We start from the raw sequence: 25,436 nt of genomic DNA, 5'->3' as shown, positions 1-25,436 counted from the left end.
TGGTGATGGGTGAGGACCACATGGACCTTCTGGTTCTCAGATGAAGGGTCACCAGAAAGTCACCCCACATCAACATGGGGAACCCCAAGTTACCTCAAGAGAGGAAACCAGGGTGGGAGGTCATTCTGTGGTGGGAGGGGGAAGGTGATGATAGGGGAAAATCATGCTGGACCTCCTGGTTGCCAGATGAAGGGTCACCATGGGCTCACCCCACATCAATGTGGGGAACCTCAAGTTGTCTCAAGAGAGGAAACCCGGCTGGGAGGGCACTCTGGGATGGGAGGAGGAAGGTGGTGATGGGGGAGGACCACATGGACCTCCTGGTTCCTAGATGAGCTGAGGAACAATGTGGTGTTGCCTCAAAGACATTGACTTGGTGTTCTGGTTTAGCAAGGAGCAGCTTTTGGCTTAGTACCAGGGGGAGCGGGTTGCAGTGCAGACCCGGTAAAGAGTTTGCGGACTCTCCCCCGGCTCCTGGGTTCACACCCATCTCCGTCCCAGCTGGGCCAATCTGGCGCCTCTGCCAGCACTATTTAGGGGACGGGAATTCGGAATGCGAGGCAGGAGGTGTAAGAGTGACAGGAGATGGAGGCGACCACGCGGCCCCTTCAGCCAGAGAAGGAGGAAGGAAGGAGAAGCAACAGACCAGAGACCCCTCTGCAAGCCGTGGCGAGAATGCAGCTGTGCCCCTGCAGCCTATGGAGATCCATGGCAGGAGCGAGAGTTCCCAGCAGCTCCGTGTGAGTGAGCCCGGACGGGAGAGGGACTGTGTGGGGAGGGGCCATGGCCCAGGCCGTGCTGGAGAGCCTGCACGCCGCAGAGCAGCCCCACACGAGAGGCAGAGACGAGCTGCAGCCTTTGGAGTCAGTGGGCATCGGAGCAGCCCGTGCAGGGCTGCCATGCGTGTGAGTTACCCCACGGACTCGCAGGGAGGACTGGTGTGGAGTTCACCCGTCCTGAGGAGGGACAAACGGCAGAAGCTATTGGGAACAGACTAACTGAAACCCCCACTGCCTGCCCCCCCGAACCGTTCAGGGGGGGACAAGGTAAAAACCCCGGGATCAGGGCTCTGAGCCCGGGAAGAGGGGAGGGGTGGCGGGAAGGTGTTCTTAAAAAGGCTGGTTGGACTCTTCATTGATGTATTGCTCTGTGTTGTTTCATTTTGGTTATGTTTTGGGTTTTTGGGGGTATGTTTTAGTTGATGTTGCATTAAATTATTTTCTGTTTTCTTCCCCAAACCGAGTGGCCTGGTCTGTTTTGTCCTGAACCTTAAGTGGCAATTAAGCTCTCCCTGCCCTTGAGCAATTCTCAGCCTCTTCAGTACTCCAGGCTAATCGTGGCCTTTGTCCCCTGATGGGCCTAAACCACGACACACAGACACAATAGATCACAAAGACACCACAAAAACTCAGACAGCACATTGCAAAGGGGATCATTTCAATGGAGCAATATTACTACCCTTGTGCAAACACCGACACCAGGTGAAAGAACACATGGACAACAGAAAGACAACAGGGAACTGGGCTCAGAGATGCCCCGGCCACAGATGATGTTGACTGGAAAGACCTAGAGGATGCTACATTGAAAGGAGAAGGCTCTATAGCAGCCTCCCCAAAGAGGGTAGATGAAATGGACCAGGCCTGCACCAGAGGACCGCCCCGGACCAGAGATCCTGAGGACATGAGGAAGAAGTCTGGGTCCATGCAAAGGGATGGCTGAAGCGCGGAGCCGCCAATGCGGCCAGAAGCGGTACTGCAGAAGAGTACGGTCTGGAATCTTCCAAGATGTGAGATGGATCTACGCTTAAGGATGGCTACGCAAGAAGAGCTTGACTCACACTGCATCAGTGGATCAAGACCCTGAGGATGCTGCCCGAGATCCGGACCTTGCCGCTGAAGAGCAAAGAGTGAAGAACAAGGAGGCCCGAGGAAGCTGACATGGGGAAGTCAGACGACATGAGACATACACAGAGGCTGGAGCCGCTCTGCCTGGGACATGCTGCCATTGTCCTGAGAAGTAACTGCCTCCCTCTCCTTAACTTGTGGGGACTGGCTATGGAACATTGCTCTCCTCTACACAACCTTTGAAACACCTCCCTCTGACTCCCAACCTTGTTCCCTCCTCCCTGCCCCAACACAGCATTGTCCCTGTATTTAACTGGCAAGCACAATAGAAACTTGAAAACACAGCAAAAGTCAAGTCACTACTGAAGCCCAAAACCATACTCACTCCACAAAGCCCCAGGCACGCCCCAAAGCCAAAAGCCCCAGGCACGCCCCAAAGCCCCTGAAAACCAAAACTCCAAAGTCCAGGCTCTACACAAAAACCCTCTCTGTAACTCCTACCCTTGTCCCCTCCTCCCAGCCCCAACACAGCATTATCCCGGTACTTAATTTGCAAAGAATCACAGATCCGATTCCAAAAGTTGGCGGGTGCCACTGTGATGCGCTGCTCCTGAGCTTCAGTACCCCACTGTGTCCACATGACAGCAGCACTGACACACTCTGCTTGCCCCTTGTATTCTTATTCAGAGCACAGCCTCAGTCTCTGGAAACAGAGCAAAACAAGTGACTCAGATGCAAAACCTCGTCACTCGGCAGCCAAAGCCCCAGCACCTCACTCGGCAGCCAAAGCCCCAGCACCTCACTCGGCAGCCAAAGCCCCAGCACCTCACTCGGCAGCCAAAGCCCCAGCACCTCACTCGGCAGCCAAAGCCCCAACTCCCACGTATCAAAAGCGAACTGACATACACTCAGTGCTCCTCCACCTGCCCTTGACTCTACATCCCCACGCAGAGTGGCTCTAAGGTAAACACACACATATAAACACCAACACCACACAGAACACAGACAACACAACACAGAAGGGAGGAGACTCGGTCACACGATGCCGGGACTGGAGATGCCCTAAAGGCAAGGCCTGTGGGGCTGTGACAAAGAAGCGAGGCTCCACGGCAGCCACACAAAGAGGCTAAGGGAATAGCCCAGGATCAGGACTGGGATGATGGATGTGCAGGAATCCTGACTGTGAGTCCCAGAGAATGTAGCAATGAAGGGAATGAGACCAAATCTCAGAACAGGGATGCCTACCGAGAAGAGCTGCTGACGCAGCCTGGAACGCTGCACCGTGGAAAACGACCGACAAAGAATTTCAAGATGTGAAGATGATCCACAGTTTAAGCTTCTTATGCAAGAAAAGTGGCACTGATGGGCACCAGAACGAAGAGGTTTGTTCTTTGAGACCTCAGGGAAAGTGGCTATGTGCCGTGTGCCTCAAGTGCAAAAAAAGACTTTGGGACTCAAGGAAGTCCTGAGATGTGAAGGACAGACAACACAACAACCCACACAGACACTGGAGCCACTCTGCCTGCCACACACTGCCCTTGTCCTGAGAAGTAACTTCCTCTCTTTCCTTGCCTAATGGGGACTGGCTATGGAACATTCCTCTACACAACCTTTATAACTGCTCCCTGTGACTCCCGACCTTATCCCCTCCTCCCAGCCCCAACACAGAATTGTCCTTAACTGCCAAAGCCCAAAGGCAAACTGACTGACCCAAAGCCCAAAGTCACACTCACAAAATAGAACCCCAAAAGTCCAATCCCTACACAAAACCCTTAAGTCAAAACCACACTCACATAACCAACCCACTAAGTCAAAAACCACATTCACTCAACAAAATACCACAGCCAAAACCCAAAAGGCCCATTCACCAAAGAGAACCCCAAAGCCAAAAGCCAACTTGCTCAACAAAACACCAAAGGCAAAACCACATTTCAACAAAACCCCTAAGCCAAAACCCAAAAAGCCCACTCAACTAAACACAATCCCAAAGCCCAAGGTCAAAACCACACTCACTACACAAAACTCCGGACAGCCAAAACTCCAAAGCCCAGGCACTACACAAAACCCCTGAAAGCCAAAACCCCAAAGCCCAGGCACTACACAAAACCCCTCCCTGTAACTCTTAACTTTATCCCTTCCTCCCAGCCCCGGCACGGCATTATCCCGGTACTTAACTTGCGAAGAGCCGCAGGTCCGATTCCAAAAGTTGTGTCCATGCTGCTGCGATGCGCTGCTCCTGAGCTGCAGTACCGCACTGTGTCCACATGACGGCAGCACCGAGGCACTTTGCTTGCCCCTCGTGGTGTTATTTGGAGCACAGCTTCAGTCTGTCTCTGGAAATAGAACAAAACATGTCACCCAGATGCAAAGCCGAGTCACTAAACAAAACCCCAAAGCCAAAATCCGAAAAAAAAAAGCTCACCCACTGTACAAAATCCTAAAGTCAAAACCCAAAAAGGCTCACCCGCTGAACAAAACCCCAAAGAGCCCACTCACTCCACAAAACCCAAAGCCAAAAACTCCACTCGGTAAACAAAACCCCAAAGCCCATGTGCCAAAAGTAAAGTGACATACACTCAGTGCTCCTCCATCTGCTCTTGACTCTACACCCCCGGGCAGAGGGGCTCTAAGGTAAACACACACACAAACACCGACACCACATAGAACACAGACGACATGACACAGAAGTGAGAAGACTCGGCGACACGATGCCTGGACAGAGAATACCCTCAAGCACAGAGACCTACGGGGCTGTGACAAAGAAGCGAGGCTCCACGGCAGCCACGCAAAGAGGCTGAGGGAACAGCCCGGGATGAGAAGTAACTGTGAAGACTGGGATGATGGATGCGCAAGAAGCCTGATTGTGAGTCCTAGAGAATGCAGTGATGGAGAGAGTGAGACCAAATCTCAGAACAGGGATGCCTACTGAGAAGAGCTGCTGACGCAGCCTGGAACATCGTACTGGAGAAAACAACTGACGGAGAACTTCAAGATGTGAAGCCGATCCACAGTTTAAGTTCCTTATGCAAGAAAAGCGGCACCTGACCGGCACTGAATCATGAGGTTTGTTCTTCGAGACCTCAGGGAAGGTGCTCAAGTCACGTGCTGTGGTCCTCAAGTGCAAAGAAGACTTTGAGATTCGAAGAAATCCTGAGATGGAAAGGACAGACAACACGACAACCCACACAGAAGCTGGAACCGCCCTGCCCGGCACATCCTGACTGCCTCTTAAAACCTAACCCTAACTATTTCCTTGCCTAAAGGAGGGGGTTCCCAAACAACCTCTCTCCACTGCTACCCTAAAAACCCCATCCTGCAATTCTCAACATCACCTCCCCCTCCTTGCCCCTCCCCGACCCTTTCACTCAACTTAACTTGCGTGATGCTCTGAAGTCCATCTCTGTGGAAATTACATCGCTCACTGAGGCCTTTCTTCGGGTGCCACGTTCTTCCTGGGGGTCGGCAACCTGATCAAAAGAAACCCCATGAATGGGGCAAATGGTGAGCATGGCATCAGTCTACACCGACCTCCGCTCTGACAACCACTCCCTCCAAAGGCAGAGGTGTTCCGCTCACCCTGCTCCTTCCAGAGTCCCACACGGCTGTCGTCATCCCTTAGGCGCCGGAGATTCAAAGACAGAAAATAACTGGCGCTTCTTCGAATGCGCCGGCCCTGACACCCTCGTCGCTACCGGCCCGGCTCACTGCAAATGCTCCGAAGGCTGCCCTCATGGCCCCTGAAAAACAAGAAAAACAATTCACTGCCTTGCAGCAAGACAGCTTTAAACACCATCGGGGATCACACTTGCCTCACCTTTTCAGCCTCCTCCTCAGTGTGTGGCTTCACCCTTCCAGGCATCTTATGGCACCTGCGAAAAGATACAAACAAGAAACTAGAACACATGATGAGATACTGAACAAACCCACAGGGATCCCCAGCTCTGGCTCCTTTACCTTGGCCTCTAGCCCTCCACTGGGGTCATTCCATCCTGCTGCGTCAGGCTGAGGGTCCTCCAGTGAGACACAAACGAGGAAATCTGGTAACTTCATCACCGATGGCCCCTAAAAACAGCTGCTTTAGCCCCCGATCTCCGCTCACCTGGCCGAGTCCTCTCAGATGCCCATGTCCTTCCTCCATCGTGCCTTCGAACCCTCAAAACAGAACGCAAAACACAGCATCATGTAGCGGTACATCTGCCCATCACACTCTTGCCTCTCACCTCACATCATCGCTAACCTTCTCTCGGCGATCCGGTCCGTCCTCAGGTCGTTCTCTGGGGTGCAGCTTGTTTCCTCTGTGTCTGTGAAGACAGATAGAAAACAAGTCACCCAGAGGCACAACCACAGACAAAGAGTTCCAGAGCTCAACATTCTACAAAGCTGTTCAGAATTCAACTCCAGGCTGGCATTACAGCAAATCCCTAACGCTGGGCCTCACGTCCCCCGGGCAGAGCGGCTCCGAGCCCGACACCCACATGCTGAGACTGACACTGCAGGGAATGTGGATGCTGACACAGAAATAGGAGACGAGTCCCGGTGACAGAACACCGAAATGGAAACGCCATTGAGCAAAAAGGCTCGTGGGACTGCGATGGTAAAGTGAGGAAGCTCTAGGGCAGCTGCACGCAGAGGCAAAAGTAACGGCCAGGGATGACAAGTTCCTGTCCAGACAGATGATGAATGCACAAGAAGTGTGGCTTCGAGACTAAAGAACGTGAAGATGAAGGGAACTAGACTGAAAAAGGATGATTCGGAAGCGCAGTGGCTGATGCTGTGGAACGGGACCACTAGTAAACTTCAAGAGACAAAAATCAATCCGAAGTTTAAGCTTCTAATGCAAGAAAAGCAGCTCCAGATCGGCACCAGAATGCTGAGAATCATCCTTTGAGACAGTAGCGATATCTGCATCTTGAGCACAAAGAGGATTAGGGGACTCGAGAAAGTCCCGAGACACAGAAGACAGACTCTGGGATATGACACACAGAGGCTGGAGCCGCCCTGCCCGGTGTACACTGGCTGCCTGCTAAAAGTTGACCCTCTCCCCTTCCTTGCTCAGAGGAGATGGCTCCCAAATGGCCGCTCCCCTCTGCTCCCTTTAAACCCCAAACCTGCAGTCCCCGACCCCATCTCCCCCTCCCTATACTTTGCTTTCACAGGGCCAAAGAGTCGATTCTGACCACGTCAACTGACGTGTTCCTGCAGTCACCAGGTTCCTCTTAGATATCTAAAAAAAGACACAAACCGCAGACAGAACCCATGGGCCGCATCTCTGGCGCCGGCCCCTCCTACTGCTCGTCCTCTGGGAAGGGCTGTGGCTGTCCATTCACCTCCTTCCACACCCAGACCCTGTGACCTCCCTTCCCTTGCTGTGCTTGTGCCCCCACACTTGAAAAGCTTTTTTCCTCCTCTGATCTCTCAGGAAAAGAACCCGGTGGCCCGACACCCCTGTCCTTGGAAGTCACGGCCCGGAACTCTGTGTTATTCTGACTGGAGTCAGTGGGTGCTTCTCATCTTCCATCTTCCCCTGGACTCTGGGTCTTGCTTAGAAGCCACTAAGTAAATGAATTTCTGATGTCGGTTCATCTCTGAGGAGTCTTCTGCAAGCTGCTGAAGAAGTTCTGAGTGTGATAGGGGGTTCTGGGCAAAGTGAAAAAGACAAGAGCTGTTCTCCTGTATACTGATAGGTGCTCTCTACATTCCCTGCTAGCTGCTTTCACAGAATCACAAGGTTCAGAAGGGACCTCAAAAAAATCACATAGTCCCACTCCCTGACAGAGCAGGAACTCCTACAGTAGGTCACAAAAACGCAGACACGTGCATAGAAGATACATACCATAAACCTGTTGAGATTATTTTACCTTCCGTCCCGCTAAAGAGATTGATATCAGCAACTTCTACAGCTTAAAACAAAAGGGTTGAAAAGGATAAAGTATTGCATTCAGTCACGTCAGAATCTTTGAGAAAATGGGACACGCCTGAAAAAAAAGAGAAAGCATTTTGTTAAATTCTCTCAATACCTCCAAATGGGAAATGCAAAATTACTGACCTGAAAAACATCCATTGAATTGTACTTTGTACTAAACGCTTGACTTTGAGCAGTCCTGAAGGTTGGCTCTCAGCCAGTTATCTTTGCTCATTTTAAGAGCAAAATGCATCTGCTCTGAATAGCTTAACCTCAGTTTGGATTCTGAGAAACTAGCAGATAATTTACTCTATAGCAGCCCAAGAGCCCAATGAGCTCTCTTGCTAGGGCCTGTGGCTCTTATACACCAGGTCCCTCCCACTGCTCTCAGTGCTGACACCTGGGAAAGGGGAGGGGAGACTGCAGGGAGTCATAAAAGCTTCCAGGTGAAGAAGGCCTAGGTTTCTAGTGTGTAAAGTGTTGGATAGAAGAAGCTGTGCTGCCTGAAAATTATGATAGTATTCTTATAGCACCAATATGCCTCCACTGTCAGCGCTGTGACCGGGTAAGGACTGAAACTTAGCTGTCAAGGTAGAAAAGAAATAGCTCTCATACTAAATTGTAGGGAAGCAGGTTGTTTTGGGTTATAACAATTAAGAATTAACATAGAAAACTGAAGTGCTAGAGGCCACAAAAGAGGAAGGAAGCCTTACTGCACACCAGATTGCCATGATGTTCTTTCTGGGCTCTGTAGAGCCTGGTAGGATCTCTCTGCCTTTCATGGTGCCTTGTGGCTTTTTCTGAGAATACTGTGCTGCAAGCCTGATTTGGGCCACAAAGCCCCATCAGTTCCCCCAAACCTCAGTGAGGGTGTTGAAAATTGAATGGAGACTATAAGACACCAATTCGAACCACAGAAACTACAATAGGGGCAAGAAACAAATGAAATGGAGACATAAAAATCTCCACTGGAGATAGCACCGAGCTGTTACAAACATTTAAAAACAGATAGTAAAAAAAAAGAGTTAGCATAAAAATTGCAAAACAACAAGACAGAGAAGTTCATGGGAAAACATAAAATAAAAGAACAGCAGCCAAATGAACAATGACATTCTATCAGAATTCTAAACTGCCCAGCCAAAGCAGCAATAGACTCTGCCCTGCAGCACGGACCTGTTCGGGCAGTGGGAGGGGCTGAGGGGGAGCTCGGGTTGGGATTTGTTTCCTTTTTCTTTTTTTTTTTTTTTAGATTTTTTTACTCCTTTTTTCCTACTTTGGTAGGAACTGTCCTTGTAGCGCGTGTTCTGGGGGGCTGACGAGCACTAGTGTTCCTTTGGAGGACTTCCGGCGCATGGAGTGCATCTGCTAGAAAACTGATAGTCGCTTCCGGCCTATAGACTGTGAATCCCGGAGGCCTGATAGTCGCTTCCGGGATCTGGAGGACTTCCGCAAGTTCCGGAGGACTGACAGTCGCTTCCGGTTTTGGGGGGGACTTTCGGCCCGTAGAGTATGATTTCCGGAGGACTGACAGTCGCTTACACGCTCCGGAGGACTTCCGGACCATACAATGGTGGTTCGGAGGACTGAGCTATCTCTCTAAATTGTACTCAAATTCGCTCCTTTTAACCCTAAATTTACGCCTGTCTCCTAGTGCGTATACAATTAAACCAAATGCCATTGCTAATAGAGCTGTAACCCTAATAATTTACGAAATATAGCTGAAAAGATCCCCGCTGCCGGTGTTACAGGCGCCGCTGCGCATGCGCAGCAGCAGCGCTGTCACGGGCGTCACTGCGCATGCGCGTGTCTCGGGTCGCAGGACCGCAGTTTGTCCACATGGCGGCGGTACCGAGCACCAGCTATTACCGGGCGCGGCCGTTCCGGCTCTTCGCCACGGGATGGCGCTACCGGCTATCGGCCATCGACAGGGGCTGCGGTACCGGCTCTTCGCCACGGAGCGAAGGCACCGGGTAAATTGTCAGGGTCGACGCTGCAGCGCGCGGCTGCGGAGCTGCACTAACGGGCCGTAAGGCGGGCACTCTGTCAAAGCCCTGGAGGTGGTGGGGCGGTGCATCTTCAGTTACATTACCCACAATAATTGTTAGAAGGCAAGGCAATTTTGGTAGAAAATAAGTCCCCCTGTGTTCCAGCTTGTCATTGGGTGTCAGAGGGGCCGGGGGCCGCTGGGCTTAGACTCTGAGTGATATCCACATCAATCTTGACAATCGATACTGCAGGACAACTATAATCCAGTGAACAGAACACGAGTAGTCAAAAGCCAAATTACAACTAACGTTAACATACCAAAGACAGTTCTGTACACTGCAGAACTCACCGGCTGATACTAGAGCTGCCAGAATGTTCTGAACTTAGCAGCCAGCTTATTGTAAAAGGGATTCAAATTCCTGTTGTATGGAACCAAGTATATTCCCAAATGCCAATACCAAATAAAGACTCGGTAACAACAGAGCTGTTATGAAGCAGGTATTCTTTAATGTGGCGCCGGATGCTCGGAGGATCCTTCCGCCAAACGTGCGTGCGGAAAGACTGAAGTATGCTTCTTTTATATGTCAAAACGTGAACGTTCGACACTTTTCAAGGGGTTATTTGCTATAAACATGCCCATTTTTTTTAACATCTTCACAGTTCATCACTTCACGGTCTTTCATTGCCAAATTGCGTCTATTTCACATTTTTGCAGTCACTTCGGTGGTCACTTGCTTCCTCTAGGGGGTCTTTCTGATGGTCTTCCTCAGTTATCTGCTGGATGAACTCCTGGATTCTGCTCGCTTCGGCACAGGCACTCCTTTTGTTATCATCGCCCGGTTATCTTTCTCTTCCCCTTGCTGGTGGCTGTCTCTGCAAAAATGCCTCGTGGTCCATCACTATTTACGACTTCTTAGATTAGGGAAGAAAGAGTTAGTTTGGAGAAGTATCTGAGGGTCAGTAGATGCATTTGTTTTTCACCTTGATTCTTCTACAGACCGACCATATGGTTGCCATGAAAGTCAGTGGTTTTAAACATTTGTTCACTTGGTGACACCAATTCAGTAGCTTCACTTCAATGGAAATAAGAAAAAAAATTAAAAGTGGCAGAAGGAACAAAAGCAGGCACAGAAGGAACAATTAAAATCAATGGGTATTAGGAAAATAAAGGGAAATAATGGGGACAGAAACAAAAATGGATATAGAAAGAACAAAAACGAGGTAAGGCAAAGGAAAAGGGAAAAAAATGAGCAAAGACAGCAAATGGATAGAAGGCAACAGACAAATTTAAAGGCAAAGATGATTAAGGAAACATTAAAAACATTGAAAATTAGCATCAGTGAGCTAAAATGCACATGCAGAACAGAAATCTAAGCAGTCCAGCTTCAGTTCTTTGGGAACAGAAGGCCATGACCCCAGCGCCACAGCACATCACCCTCTCCCCTGGACCCAGCTGCAGCCGCTGACCCCAAGCCCGGCAGCTGGAAACGTGGCCCCGGGGCACACAGGAGGTGGCGAAGGGTTGTGCCTTTGCATCCGGCAGAAATGCCAGCAGCGAGTCTGCTCTGAGGCTCAGTGCCTTTTATATAAAAAATAAATTGAGAGATTTGTCTACTCCAGCACTTCACATCCTTATTTATAGTTTAAGTAATTATTTTCAACCCCTCCTGCATAACATGCTTCAGTTTCCATGCTTTTAGCCTGTACCACCTGTCTTCTACTGGAGCTATGTCCCAAAGAGGACAGAATCACAGAACAGAATTAGGTCCTGCGAGAATCCCTTCTCAAAAAGTCTCCGGTTGCAAAGCGTGGGCGCGGCGGCGAAAACTACGGTTCCCGGCATGCCGCGCGGCAGCCCTGGCGCCTGGGCCCTCCGTTTCCCGGCATCCCCGGCGGTGGCGGCGGGCTGCCGGCCGGCTCGGTGCCGGCGCTCGGGGGCATGGCGGCCGCGCGGCGCCCGGTCCGCCCGCTGTTCGGACACAGCAGCCAGTACCTGCCCGTAAGTTTTCTGTTCTCTGCCGAGGCCGTGTGCATTTCTTCTTTCGTTTCTCTGCTGTCTTTATAGAATCACTTTTGATCGGTAAGATCCGCCCGCGAATCAGGAGGCGCGGAGCCGTGGTTGTTCCTTACGAGCCCGGTCTCTGAGGGTGCCCCGGCATTTTTTTGGTCGCTCATTATTAAATTTTAAGCTTAGGTAGCACGCTGTATTTTCGCTCGGGATCTCCTTTTTCTCCGCAAAAGTTCTTCACTATGTGTAAAAGAGCCTCTTGTAAAGTAAGCAGGATGCTTATACTCCCCAAATGCTTCATTCCGATATGTTCAGAGGACATTCACAACCCAGTTTCTTGCTGGTTAGGAACTGATTGTGGAGAAATTTTGTAGCTCTGAGGCAAAAACGTTCAATTTGCATCCTTACAGCCGAGAAGCCCTGGTCTCATCTGTATGTGCTTCTGTCCTAGCCCTAGACTAGAGACCTGCACAAAACTTACACCGCTGTCAGCTCGACAGTGGTCTCAGCAGTCCAGCTGTATCATGCCTGCTCCATATTGAACTGTGGGTTCAGATCAGAGCTGAATGCAGAGTGGCATAACGAAAAATTACAATCCGTGCAGCAGTGTGAGAAGGTGCAGGCCTGTGCTATGCTGCAGGTATAGCTGGCAGTCGGGCCTGCTTTGCATCACAGGTATCCCTTGGTTTTACCGTAAACCGCCACACCATGACATGAGGAGGATGTATTGTGTGTAGCTTTAATGAGTCATTTACTATAAGAAAGCAGATTCTTCAGTAGAACAAACCCATTTATTCACTAGTCACAGGGCAATGATTGCTGCAATGATCCATCTGACGTAGAGAAAGGAATAGGAAAGGGAGGAATTTAAAAGAAAAAGTTCACAACAGGAGGTCATAACTGTGAAAAATTATATCAGGTTATATACATGGCCCTTGCATTCCTAAACACCTAGAAAATCCCTGTTCTTTGAGTCTAGGTGTTTTGTGTGCTCTTTTCTATCAGAAAAGATCTTGGCTTGTTCTTGGTATTCTTCCTGCTGAGGTAATGTGGAGGGGTAGCGGAAGGCCTGGGATAAAAAGGGGGCTTGTGTCACCTGGTCTGTTTTTACAGGCTATCCGTAAACATTGCTATCAAGAACAATGACTGACATCTTTAGTACGTCCAACACTTAGACTGACATGATAATGACTTGCTCCCAAAAAGAAATACTGCGTCATATGAATGAGGAAAATGGTGTAAAACAGCTGCCAAATTCAGAGGTGTTTTACAGAAGTAACCAGAAGTTAATCACATCAGCTCTGCCCTACTTCCGTACTAGAATATCCTCGTGTTTCTGTCAGAAGGCTTCTGTAGTCCATTTCATTGCTCTAAGATCACGCCACCATTTACAATTATATCTTTCATAGAGTCTCATTTAACATCTATGATTTACAACCCTCATGCTGGCACATGCTGTGCAGCAAACATGCTTTGTCAACGTCTCGTTATCTCCTGATCAAAACTGTACTGTCAGCATCTGTTCTTTATTGTTCTTCTTACCGATAACTGATTTTAGTTCCTCCAATAAAATCAAAAGATGCCAATGACCCCATGATCTTGAACTTTGGAGCAACACACTTCTCCTTCCATTTCAGAAAAACACAGCTATTAAAATAATGCATAGGAGTTCTAGTGACTACCTCCCCCCGCCTCTATCTTTTCCTTAATTGGAGATGACCTCTGAAAAGGAGCATCTCCTTCAATTTGTTTGGCTTCAGTAATTTACAACAAACCTTTGAACAGTGAGTGTCTTACTTCTGAACACGTGTTTCTCCAGAGGCTTTTCCTGGACAGGCACAAAGGCTATCACGGTCAGTCATCCTGAATCATCTGGACAAAATATGAAATTTGTTGGCATAGATATTTCTCTCCTCATTCTCTTCACCCTCACTGCTCTTCAGAATGTAGGTGAGTGACTTTAAAAAAAATTGCTGCTTTTTTTTTTTTTTTCTACAAACTTTTCCAGCTTCTCAACTTCAGAATAGTCACCTCGATAAGAAATTACTGATACCATTTGTACAAGCTAAAGCAAATGCACGCAAACTGGCTTTTGCTGGCACGGTGTCGTTTTCAACCCCTTCCTCTGTAATTTCCAGTAGGATAATGTATAAGTAAAAAGACAATCTGAAGAATGCAGTAAATACTTTTAAAGACACAGAGCAACTTTCTACCTCTATATTGAAGCAATATCTCTATCACAGGCAGGTTTTCTGGTACAGAAAGAAGATTTCTATTTCTGACTTGTTACCATTCCTGTCCTTTCCTGTCACACACCCACATATTATCCCAGGATAGAGGAGAGAGGCCAGGAGAAAGAGAAAATCTGAGAGATTTTACTACCTTTTCCTTTTCTTGATCTCTTTATTGCACAAAAAAAAAAACCAAACCAAAAAAACCCAAAAAAACCTCTCCCTCTCCCCAGAAAAATTTCTATTTTTCTGATACTTACCTGGGCCATCTCAGCATTGCACAGATTTGTTGATATAGTTATCCAAGCAGCATTGCCCTTGCAAGACCCTGCTCCACAAAAGATCCTCATTGCTCCCAGTTGTGTGCAGCTTGTCACTCTCACTTAAGTGCTCCTTAACTGTTTGTGAAATCCAGCTGTTCCTCACAGTGTTACCGTAATGTCTGTCAGTTTCTCACTGTTTCATTTTAGTTGGGAGGTTTTTCATGTCACATCCAGTAATCATTCATGATCTGTTCAGCTAGACCTCAGCAAGACCTAATTCAAGGGCCTATTCACCTGCCTATGTATCTAGTCATCTTAACAGCTACTCCATTAAGGTTAGACTCACATAAAATGCACAAAAGAAAGAAACTGGTAGCTTTTCATAATTTCATGTTGGAGCACACTGTGTTGCTAATGTCAGTATTCCATTTATCCAAGAGCTCTAACTTTCTGCTCTCCTTGATTCCTGTGTAGAGCTGAGAGGGATGGGACCCCATTCTGGTTTGCTTAAAACCTACTCTCAGAAGTAAATACAATTAACGACTGACACCGAGGAAAATTATCTTTCTCTTAGATTTAAAAATACCCACGGAGTTGGTGAAATTATGTACTGGCTAAGGGGTAGATAATATATATAATAAATCTTTTATAATATGCAGATATTTACAGCCTTCACTTAAATACATTCCTAAACTAACAACTGACCTACTTCATTTATTTACAGTAGTCTCAGATGACATACTTCTCATTTCAGAGAATGTCTAGAAGAGTTCAATAATATTCCTGATTATGATGTTGGTTTTTTTTTCCTTTAACAAGGAGCTCAAGACTCTTGCTCACACCGATGTGGGGACCTGCTTGGTACCTGTTCTTGCCAGGTGACGTGCCAGTCCTTGGGGATTTGTTGTCCTGATTATAAAGAGTTTTGTCTTCAAATTTCTCCATACTCGGGATCTCTGATGGGAGGAAAAGACTTTTTGATTGAAAATACCGCTCTTAATGCCTCTTTGCTAACATGCAGGTGGGCTATGACTTTATGTTCCTCTGATGAAGGGAGGTGAATCTTTGTAATCTCACTTTCTGATAACAGGCAAATACTGGAAAACGAGACTAGTTTATACAGGAGTGAAAATTTACTTTGTAAAGTTGTCAGAATCCCAAAACACACCGAGGTTCTGCTAAGACTTAAACTCAAGGATATACGTTGTCTGTATTTCTACACAGGATCATTTCATCTAGATTGAGTTACTGTGCAATGCAGTCATTACTCTCGTATTTCTTCTCTTCGCGTGTCAGTCTGTAACACGCTTAGGTACATGTGTCACACGTACAATACATATGGTACACAGAATTTACTGTCCCCCAAAGTCCTGACGTACCTAATGAATGACATTTAGGAGCCCTTCCCATCTGGAGAGCAGTACCTGAAAAGGTTTTTAATGCTGCCTCAGGAAAACCTTTGACCCAGGCATTCGTTCTGTAGAACACAACAGTGTACTTTGAATTACCAGTTATGTTTTCCAAGCCAATATTAACTTCAGTGCAGACAAGCAAAGGTACTACTTTCCTGGTAGGCCCCAGCTCCCTGCAGTACTTGAAGTAGCTGTGAAGTCACCGTACATCTGTCCTGAAGAGTCATGGGTAGGATTATACTTCAGCGTAGTGGGCAATAGCCCTAACTGGAAGGACGTGTTTAAATAACAAGCAATGAGTTCAGAGTTAGTCTTTGCAACAGATATTCTAGAGCAGCTGGAAGTTACTTTTGCTGTATTCACGGGACTTATCAGCCAAAAAACTCACATAAACCACAAAATTTGCAACGCCTGCCTATCATGGTCAATGTTAGTCACCCTGTAATCCTGTTAATCCTGTAAGATCACCTTTGTCTTCCTGCTGCTCTTTTTTTTTACTTGCTATTACTTATCATGACCCTCTCCCCCAGTAATTAAATAGCAAATCTAAGGCTTGCAGGTTGCAGTGTATTTGTGCAGTGCAGAGCAGAATCCACATTGGTGTAGTAGTCACACAGTACACACAAATTTTTCCAGTTTACATTCACTGCTACAGGCAAAACAACCGCACGACTTGTAATGATCTACATGTGGCACAAGGTTGCTTAATGAAATTCAACTGAGACATTCAAAATTTTCCTTCTTTTACTGGTGACACTGAAAAGTATTTTCAACACCAACAGGTTCAAGCAGGAAATCAAAACCAATGGCTATATTGCTAAGGATGGCAGAGCCCACTGCATCTCCCCATTGCTGTATGAGACTGGTTTCATCCCATTTGAAATTTCTACAGATGATGGGCAGACATTTCCGTACTCTGGAACTTGGTTATCAGGTTACTTAAATGACGTTATCCATCTTCTTTTGCTATTCTCGCTCTGTGGATGCGATATTAATATAAGCCTTTCCCTTTCTATCTCTTTTCTTCTTCCTTAATGGCTGTTTAACACCAGAAAAGTAATTCTTGCTGCCTTCGTGTAAATTCATATTTTGAAAGATGAGCTTTCACAGCCATTGACTTCTGCTGCTCTACAGCAGCAGGGGCATTCACTCATAAAAAAATCTTACGTAAAAATGAAGTTGAGCGAAACAGTTTCATTTTTGTGGGAAAATAACTGCATTGTGGTGGTGTGGTCTAAGGACTACGAATATTAGTAAGGGTTGCATTCTCTCGGCTTTAGCTTACTCTTTTTATATCATGCATCCTGCTAGAAAACATATACAGAGGAAATACTGCTGAATCTTAAGTAATATGATGTCACCTTTTCAGAGCTCTGCAGAGCAGAAATGTCATCAATCCTTTTTTCTTTTTCCTGTTCTTTAACGCAGTACATCACAGCAAAGTTTCGGATGGAGAAAAATGCACATTGGTAAATGAGACAAAATGGCAATATTATGGCACTCCCAACACTGATGGCAACTTAACTCTTACCTGGGCGTATCAAGCACTTGCAACAACCCTCATCAACATAGAAGTCTGGGGATACCAGGAAACAGGTAAAGTGACACTTTTCATAGTAGTCATCGCATACTGTCTTGATTTTGGATGAGATAAAATTCCTTGTCTTCCTAGTTGCTGGTGCAGGACTACAACGATGTTTTAGTTACTGCTGAGCAGTGCTTATGCAACATCAAGGCCTTTTCTCTTTCTCACCCCATCCCACAAACGAATAGACTGGGGCTACGCAAGAAGTCGGGAGGGGGAACAGCTGGGACGGCCGACCTTAACTGACCTCAGGGGTATTCCATAGCCTGTGACATCATGCTCAGTGTATAAAACTGAAGGAAGAAAAAGGAGTATGGGGGACAGTTGGAGTGATGGCATTTGTCTTCCTAAGTAACCATTACGCAGGATAGAGCCCTGCTTTCCTGGAGATGGCTGAACGCCTGCCTGCCAATGGGAAGCAGTGAATAAGTTCCTTAATTTGCTTTGCTTGTGTGCACAGCTTTTGCTTTCCCTATTAAATTGTCTTTATCTCAACCCATGAGTTATTTCGCTTTTACCTTTCTAATTCTGTTCCGTATCCCACCAGGGAGAGTGAGTTACTGGTTCTGTGGTACTTAGTTGCCAGCTGAGGTTAAACCATGATATATGTGTAACATATGTGCAGACTTCTACACAGCATGTGATCGCTTTCACTGAAGTCTCAGGAAGACATCTGCAAGTATAAGTAACTCATGACAATAATGTCAGATTGTTCTCTTCACTTTAAATATGAGTGGAGATGTCTAATTTGGTCTTGTGGTAACCGTCCTATTCCAGCATCCAAAACGATTTTCTTCCTCTACCTGACAGGTGACAGCTACTCAGAAAACTGGTTGGCTGAGTGGAAATACCTTTATACTTTGGCAAGAGAAATCCCTAATAGTGGGATTTTTTCTTTCATTCCTGTACCCGCTAAAGGAAATTACAGTACCTGGGACTTTGGAATTTTGAGAATTATACCCAGCAACTATTCTGACGGGCAGAGGCAAGTACACCGCAACAGTGTGCTAGCACTCTTTGGCAAGAGCCGAAATGCTAGTGTGCTATTGACACTGTCTTGGTCACAAATCTGAAACGTGACACCGTATGTGCTGCTGTGAAGAAAATTACTCCACCCCCACCAAACCCAGTACCCTGGACAAACTAGGACCTGTTGATTTCTTTTGTCACAACTGTGGAAGAAGCCCCAGTTGTGTAACTTTTGTCACTGCAACCACAGGCCTTCCTCTGCATTTAGATTTTTTCAATTTTGTGTGCAGACTTGTGCATTCCTACAAATTTTATGCGTACTTCCTTTTATTTCATTGCATATTTCCCCATGATTTTTGATGATTTACCTCCGTAAGTGCTCCATTCGTATTCTGAGCTTGCACAGATGTTCTTTCGCATTTCTTCTACGTATCTGCAGGTTTTTTACGTAGATGATATAATATTAATATATATAAATGTCACCTCTTTGCTGCTAGAACATATTACTAATACACTGCTGTACATTACTAATAGTTGCTGCCACAGAAGGGTAATGTCTTCTCATTCTATAGGGCGTTTTAATTACACTTCATGTATGGTTTTTTTTTCATGAGTGGAGAACTGCATAGCCTTGGCACGTTTCAAGGATTCTGAATGGTTTCTTCCCATCTGTTGCCATCGAGCCTGATACTGCTTTGGCACAGGGCTAGTCTTTTTTAGAGAATCCAAACGTTCCTCATTCTGGCCTAAATGGCACTACAATGTAAAAACCACGAATAGAAAACCTATCTCTAAAAAGATCCACGTAAGCCAGAATAACGAATGCTAAAACATATTCTGATTATTGCATACTTGCTGTGTGCTGTCACGCTGTCACTTTCTAAATTAGGGGAAAAAAAATTGCTGTAACATTTTTCAAGAAAAAGCAAGCAGTGGCCTTTGTAATGAAATAACAACTCATAAATGCAAAGATTCTTTGTAATTGTATTTGGTGATTAAGGTACAGTGTCACTGTCAAAATAGTGCTTGTTCAGCTATCGGATCTGGTTTTTTGGCACGTTTTTTTTCCAGCAACGTTCCATCAATCTGGAGCGCAGAGCATGCATTGGCTTGGCACCTCGGAAAAGACTTCAGAGATGACCCAAATGCATGGGCAAGTGCAAAATGTGTGGAGTGGGACAGAAAGGAGGAAAAGCTTCCAAACTTCATGGAAGAAATTATAGATTGCCCTTGCACCTTGGCGCAGGCAAGAGCTGACACTGGCAGGTTCCATGTAAGTAATTCATCAATCCTGGCTTATTATGGTTCCGAGTAGAAGCTTAGAGAATGCCATACTCCCCACACACCCTTGTTCCCTCTCTAAAAGTCATTACAAGGACATGAAGTTATACTGAAATTTGCAAAAGTAGCATGTCAAGTGGCACACGCACATACAGCCATTTAGTCTACACCTTCAATTACAGCACTGATCTAAGGACCAGATGGGGTAACTTCCTTTCCAGTTTATGATAACAAACCGAGTTTGTGCATATTTAAAAAAAGATGCTAGGTAATTTTTGTTACTGTCCTTTCCTGGTTACGAAGCTCCAAACATGATGTGTGTTTTAATTTATACAGTTAAAAGCACGTGAAAAAGAAATACTAGATTTACTGTACTGCACATCTAAGAACATAAGACCAAAGTTAAGTTTCTTCTGGCGTGATCTGTGCTTGTTATGCAGTTGTAGTTGAATTCGGCATCTCGCTGCATCTGTTTTTCAAGGTCTGTCGTAATAGACTGCAGAAGGCTCAGGTTAGACTAGCATGTTGCTCCAATCGCTTCAGTATTAAATTCACTGGTTTTCCTATCACTCTGTGCTGCTCAACACACGGTCGCAACCAGTTCATTTAGACAACACGTGTGTCAGAGACGAAGGGTGGGGAGAGAACATAAAAATAGAAAGGACGATAGGGAAAGACCCCCATTAAGTGTGACCATTGATCTTTTTCAGACAGATTATGGCTGTGACATTGAAAAGGGGAGCGTGTGTACTTACCACCCTGGTGCTGTGCATTGTGTAAGAGCCATTCAAGCCAGGTAAAGAAAATTTCTTTTAAATGGCATTTTTTAAGGGACTTGTTCCACCTCAGGGATAACAGCATCACAGAAGTCACAAAGGTCTGTGTGCTCTCAGTTTTCAGGTTCGTAGCATCATTGTTTCCCTCTTATTCCTGTATTTGCCCTCATTGCTGAGAAGAACTCGAGGCCTTACATTTAATATTCAATTACTTGCCGTGTGCTAAACCTTAGGATGCCTTAAACAAGCACTAATGTCTAAAAGACATTTGATAAGGACCAATGAAACCTTTCTTGTATCGGTCTACTTCAGTTCAGCAAGTTACTCTTTGCACTCTTTCAGTCAGAACTATTTTTAAAAGTGTACATTTGTGTACCAATAAGGCCTACAGAACTTCCTTACTGCCTTGGTTAAGACTCCCTCCCTCTCTATCCCTAATCTGGTCTAATTTATAAGAACAGAGCCGGAGCAGGGGGAAGTCTAACTGACAGTTATAATCTCTGGACATCACATAAAGCTTGGCAATCCAAACATGTAGCTATATTTTATAAAAAGGCAAGAGGTAATATCTAGAGATAAAAGGATTTCACAGAGCTGAATGATAACTCTCTTCTCGCTACTTTTCTCAACCAGTCCCCAGTATGCAGCAGGACAGCAGTGTTGCTATGACTCCACAGGGACCCAAATCCTCACACATGACTCCTCAGGAGGTAGCACACCTGATCGAGGCCATGACTGGGGTTCACCACCCTTCATGAAGCCTCCCCGAATACCTGGCTTTTCACATTGGCTTTATGATGTCATCAGCTTCTATTACTGCTGCCTTTGGTCTGATAATTGTCACTTCTATATGAAAAGGCGACCCTCCAGCGACTGCAGGACGTATCGCCCACCCCGAGTTGGTAAGGACTTCAGAATTTCATTATGGAGTGTAGCTTTTTAATACAGCGTTGGCTTTTAGAATGTTTATATATGTAGGTATGTCACTTGAGCAATGGTGAGAGCACATTTTCCCATGGAAAATTTCCATGGAATGTTTCTTTTGACCCGACAATGGCAAAATCTGTACATGATTTTTGTCATGCAAGATTTTCTGTTGTTGAGTATCTCATTAATCCCTGGAACCTAAATAACTTTACATTTGGGGCTGAGGATCACTGCCATCTCTCTCTGTTCAAGGCAGATGACACTTCAAAGCCTCATCCCGTTTCTCGGACTGTCACTTCCAGCTGCTTTAGAAGCACTCCAGTGAGCTGGTTCTGGACTAGCCCAGTGTTCATGTCCAAATCTGCCCATACTTTGCATAGGAAGCAGGCTTCTAGCCTGACAGCAAGGATTCTGGTAGGCAGTCTATGCACTGCTGCCCAGAACAGCCTTTTAAATGTTGGCCGATGATCACCACAATGAGGTTATTTTTTTTCTTCTGAACATAAGAAGAGAATAATGGGTTGTGAGTTTTGTTTGTTCTTATTTCTCTTTTTGCTTTTAAAACCAGCATCTGCTTTTGGGGATCCTCACTTCCTCACATTTGATGGTCTTAACTTCACCTTCAAAGGCCAAGGAGAATACACCTTGGTAGAATCTGATCTCACATCCCTAAGAGTGCAAGGGAGGACACAGCAGGCACACTTTCCCAATGGTAAGCTGGTAAGAGAGGAAGCAGTGATGACAAAAGCTTCAGAGGTTACCTGAGCTGCACTTCACAGCGTTCTCCTGTCTCCTCTGGTCGTCTTCTTTTTTGGCCATTTGTGGGAAGGTCAGTGTTTTGAAGCTAATTAGAAGGCAGAATATTCGGGAAAAAAATTAACTTCCTAATGAAAGATTATTGGCTAATTTTATTTGGTATGAGTAATGGAAATGTAAGGTTTTCTATTGTATTTTGTAGCTCAGGAAAACAATTCTCATTTCTCTCCGTGTCCATTCCCATCTATAAGGAAGCATAAGGTGTGGCTCCTAGGTGATGCATTTTGATAGTATTGTAGCTGAAAATTAATAGAAAGCAGGGAAGCGTATGCCTTTCTTTCTCTGTGAGGTGTATATTCATGCATGGACAGAGCAAAAATGTCCCAGAAGAATCTGAGAAAACATTCCTTTTATGGGGAAAAAAAATATTTCTGGGCACCACATCTGAGTAGAAGTTGGTTAAGGGGATATTTTTATTTTAGTCAAAAGGCCTGATGGTACTCATCTTTTGGCTTATTTACAAAACAAACCCTAGAGCAGAAGCAGCTTTTTGGAGGTTCTCGTAGCCTTCATTTGAATGGGCAGATTGCAAACTGGCCTGTAATAAGGAGATTGTCATATCTTGCATGGGGTTGAGTGCACCCTCGGTCGGTTTAGAGATGACACAAAACTGGGCAGGAGCACAGAACTGCTTGAGGGCAGGAAGGCTCTTCAGAGGGATCAGGACAGTCTGGAACGATTGGCCAAGGGCAATTGTATGAGGATTTACAAGGCCAAGTGCCGGGGCCTGCACCTGGACCAAACCAACCCCAGGCAACGCTACAGTCTTGGGGATATGGTGCTGGAAAACTGTCAAGTGGAAAAGGACCTAGGGGTGTTGTTTGACAGCGGCTGAACGTGAACCAGCAGCGTGCCCAGGTGGCCAAGAAGGCCGATGGCTTCCTGGCTTGTATCAGAAATAGTGTGACCAGCAAGACCATGGAAGTGGTTGACCCTCTGTACTGGGCATTGGCGAGGATGCAGCTCGTGGTCTGTGTTCGGTGTAGGGCCCCTTGGTACAGGAAAGACACTGAGGGTCTGGAGTGTGTCCAGAGACAGGCACCGGAGCTGGGGAAAGATCTGGAGCACAAGACTGATGGGGAGAGGCTGACGACCCTGGGGGTGAGAAGTCTGAGGGGAGACATGATCACTCTCTACGGCTCCCTGACAGGAGGCTGTAGTGAATTGGAGATCGGTCTCTTTTCTCAAGTAATGAATGATAGCACGCAAGGAAACGGCCTCAGGTTGCGCCAGGGGAGGTTTAGGTTGGAGATTAGGAAGACCTTTTTCAGGGAGAGGGTTGTTAAACACTGGAATGTGCTGCTCAGGGAGGTGGTGAAGTCACCGTGTTTAGGGACATGGTCTACTGGTGGGCTTGGTAGTGTCAGGTTAGTGGTTGGACTCTGTCGTGGTTTTGCCCAGCCGGGAACAAAGAGCCACGAGGCTGCTCGCTCACTCCTCCCCTCCCGGTGGAGCGGGAAGGGGAACCAGAGAAAAAGGGGAAAAACCCGCGTAGGTTGAAATAAGAGCGGTTTAATAGAACAACAATAAGAATGAACAGGTTCAGGGGGAAAAAGGAACAGTTTTAACAGTAAACGAGGGAAATATACAAAAGGAATGGCGCGTGCCGCGGCTGCTCACCACCCGGGACCCGACGCGACCCCCCCTCCGACCGGCAGCCCCGCCTATGCTCCCGAAGCCCCGCCCCCGACTAGCTCCCTGCCTCTAGGTACTGGGCATGATGTCAGTATGGTATCGAATACCTGTTGGCCAGCCCAGGTCAGCTGCCCATGCTGTGCCCCTTCCTACTTCCTCCTCAAAGTTAACTCTATCCTAGCCAAAACCAGGACAGACTCGATGATCTTAGATGACTTTACCAACCAAAATGATTCTATGATACGTGCATTTTTAAATGAGGGAAAAATAAAATATGAAACAGCGAAATGTGATTATGCTTCTCAAGACCACCTGAAAAGCCTTATGTCAGATACTTTTGTTTAGGCTTTTCTTGTATCTAGTGCTACTTTACACACCATAAAATAGACTTGCCTCTGGAAAGAATACTCCACCTGGCCTCAAGGATGCACTTTAAAGGACTTGATACTTCTGGCAGAATTTTAAGGACAGATTAAAAATTGTCTGTGCATTTCAGCACCGCTGTAGACACAAATGCTTATACTGAATATTACATTGGATAGGATGGAGATTGTGTCAAGGAAATATTTTGCCATGGATAGATTTTACTGTGTTTTTTGTAGAAGTGGCATGAGTCACTGAGTACTTAAATTACTTAATCATAGAATGGTAGGGGTTGGAAGCAACCTTTAGAGACCATCTAGTCCAACCCCCCTGCAGAAGCAGGTCAACCTAGATCAGGTCTCACAGGAACATGTCCAGGCGGGTCCTGAATCTTAAGTACTTAATCTTATCTTAATCTTATCTTAGTCTTACTTAATCTTATCTTCCTTATGATGAAAGGATGTGGGACCTGGGGCTGTTTAGCCTAGAGAAGAGGAGCCTGAGGGGGGGATCTCATTAATATTTACAAATACCTAATTAGTGGATGTCAGGAGGTTGGGGCATCCCTTTTTTCTATGGCATCTAGTGACAGGATGAAGCTGGAACACAAAAAGTTCCATGTAGACATAAGAAAAAGCTATTTCACTGTGAGGGTGGCGGAGCCCTGGCACAGGCTGCCCAGGGAGATTGTGGAGTTTCCTTCCTTGGAGGTCTTCAAGACCTGCCTAGACACGTTCCTGTGTGACCTGATCTAGGTGGACCTGCTTTGGCAGGGTGGGTTGGACTAGATGATCTCTAAAGGTCCCTTCCAACCCCCCCCATTCTATGATTCTAATTCTGAAGATCAGCTTTTAACATTTTTGTTTACTCTCTTCATGTATTCTGTCATGCCCTCGCTGAAATTGTCCTCGGTTTTGCCAGGCCTTACTCACGGAACTGAATATGCAAGAAAGAGATCAACCAGTCTTCTTATATAGCTCAGTTGTTGCCATGTAGAAGAATGTAGAATTCCCAGACTCTTTCAGTGTTAAATGTTCTGTTTTCAATACACTGTCCCGGTAGGAAACTCAGTACTGTGCGTTTTATGTCGCTTATATGCTTAGCAATTGCCTCAAATATAAATAATAATATCTAGTTATTTTTAGGATATAGCTAGGGTGGGGGTATTTTTGACTGTGTCATTATAACCTTTGATATTTACTTTAGCTCATGTTGGGCATTTTTGGGGGGCTTGTTTTGTTTTGTTTATTACTTGGAAGGAACTGGGGCTCAGGTGACAGGCTTGTCTGCAGTGGCCATGCAGGAGAACGACTCTGATGTGATTGAAGTACGATACTTGGAGGATTTTCATCTTGAGGTGCTGTTGAACCAGAAAGTTGTCAGTTTCTCTGAGCAAAGTTGGATGGACCTGAAGGGTGAGTTACAAATATCAGCCTTG

The 25,436-nt window shown here is 46.2% G+C and overlaps 1 protein-coding gene across 4 annotated transcripts in view; it reads left to right on the top strand.

The window, feature by feature from the left end:
• Positions 1-11,648: 11,648 nt before the first annotated feature.
• Positions 11,649-25,436, top strand: part of SUSD2 (sushi domain containing 2) — a 38,848-nt gene continuing 25,060 nt past the window's right edge. For all 4 annotated transcript variants that reach the window (XM_062009818.1, XM_062009817.1, XM_062009819.1 and 1 more), the window contains exons 1-11: positions 11,649-11,731; positions 13,560-13,690; positions 15,054-15,255; positions 16,429-16,580; positions 17,075-17,242; positions 18,042-18,216; positions 19,272-19,473; positions 20,192-20,277; positions 20,891-21,159; positions 21,753-21,896; positions 25,258-25,413. In XM_062009818.1, the coding sequence (XP_061865802.1) occupies positions 13,624-13,690; positions 15,054-15,255; positions 16,429-16,580; positions 17,075-17,242; positions 18,042-18,216; positions 19,272-19,473; positions 20,192-20,277; positions 20,891-21,159; positions 21,753-21,896; positions 25,258-25,413 (1,621 nt within the window). In that variant the 5' untranslated portion in view covers positions 11,649-11,731; positions 13,560-13,623. The remainder of the gene's footprint in view (positions 11,732-13,559; positions 13,691-15,053; positions 15,256-16,428; positions 16,581-17,074; positions 17,243-18,041; positions 18,217-19,271; positions 19,474-20,191; positions 20,278-20,890; positions 21,160-21,752; positions 21,897-25,257; positions 25,414-25,436) is intronic.

Source organism: Colius striatus, chromosome 17 (assembly GCF_028858725.1).
Source record: "Colius striatus isolate bColStr4 chromosome 17, bColStr4.1.hap1, whole genome shotgun sequence".
Classification (NCBI taxonomy): Eukaryota; Metazoa; Chordata; class Aves; order Coliiformes; family Coliidae; genus Colius; species Colius striatus.
The sequence above is the reverse complement of the archived record's forward strand: the minus strand, read 5'-3'. Positions and strand labels throughout refer to the sequence as shown.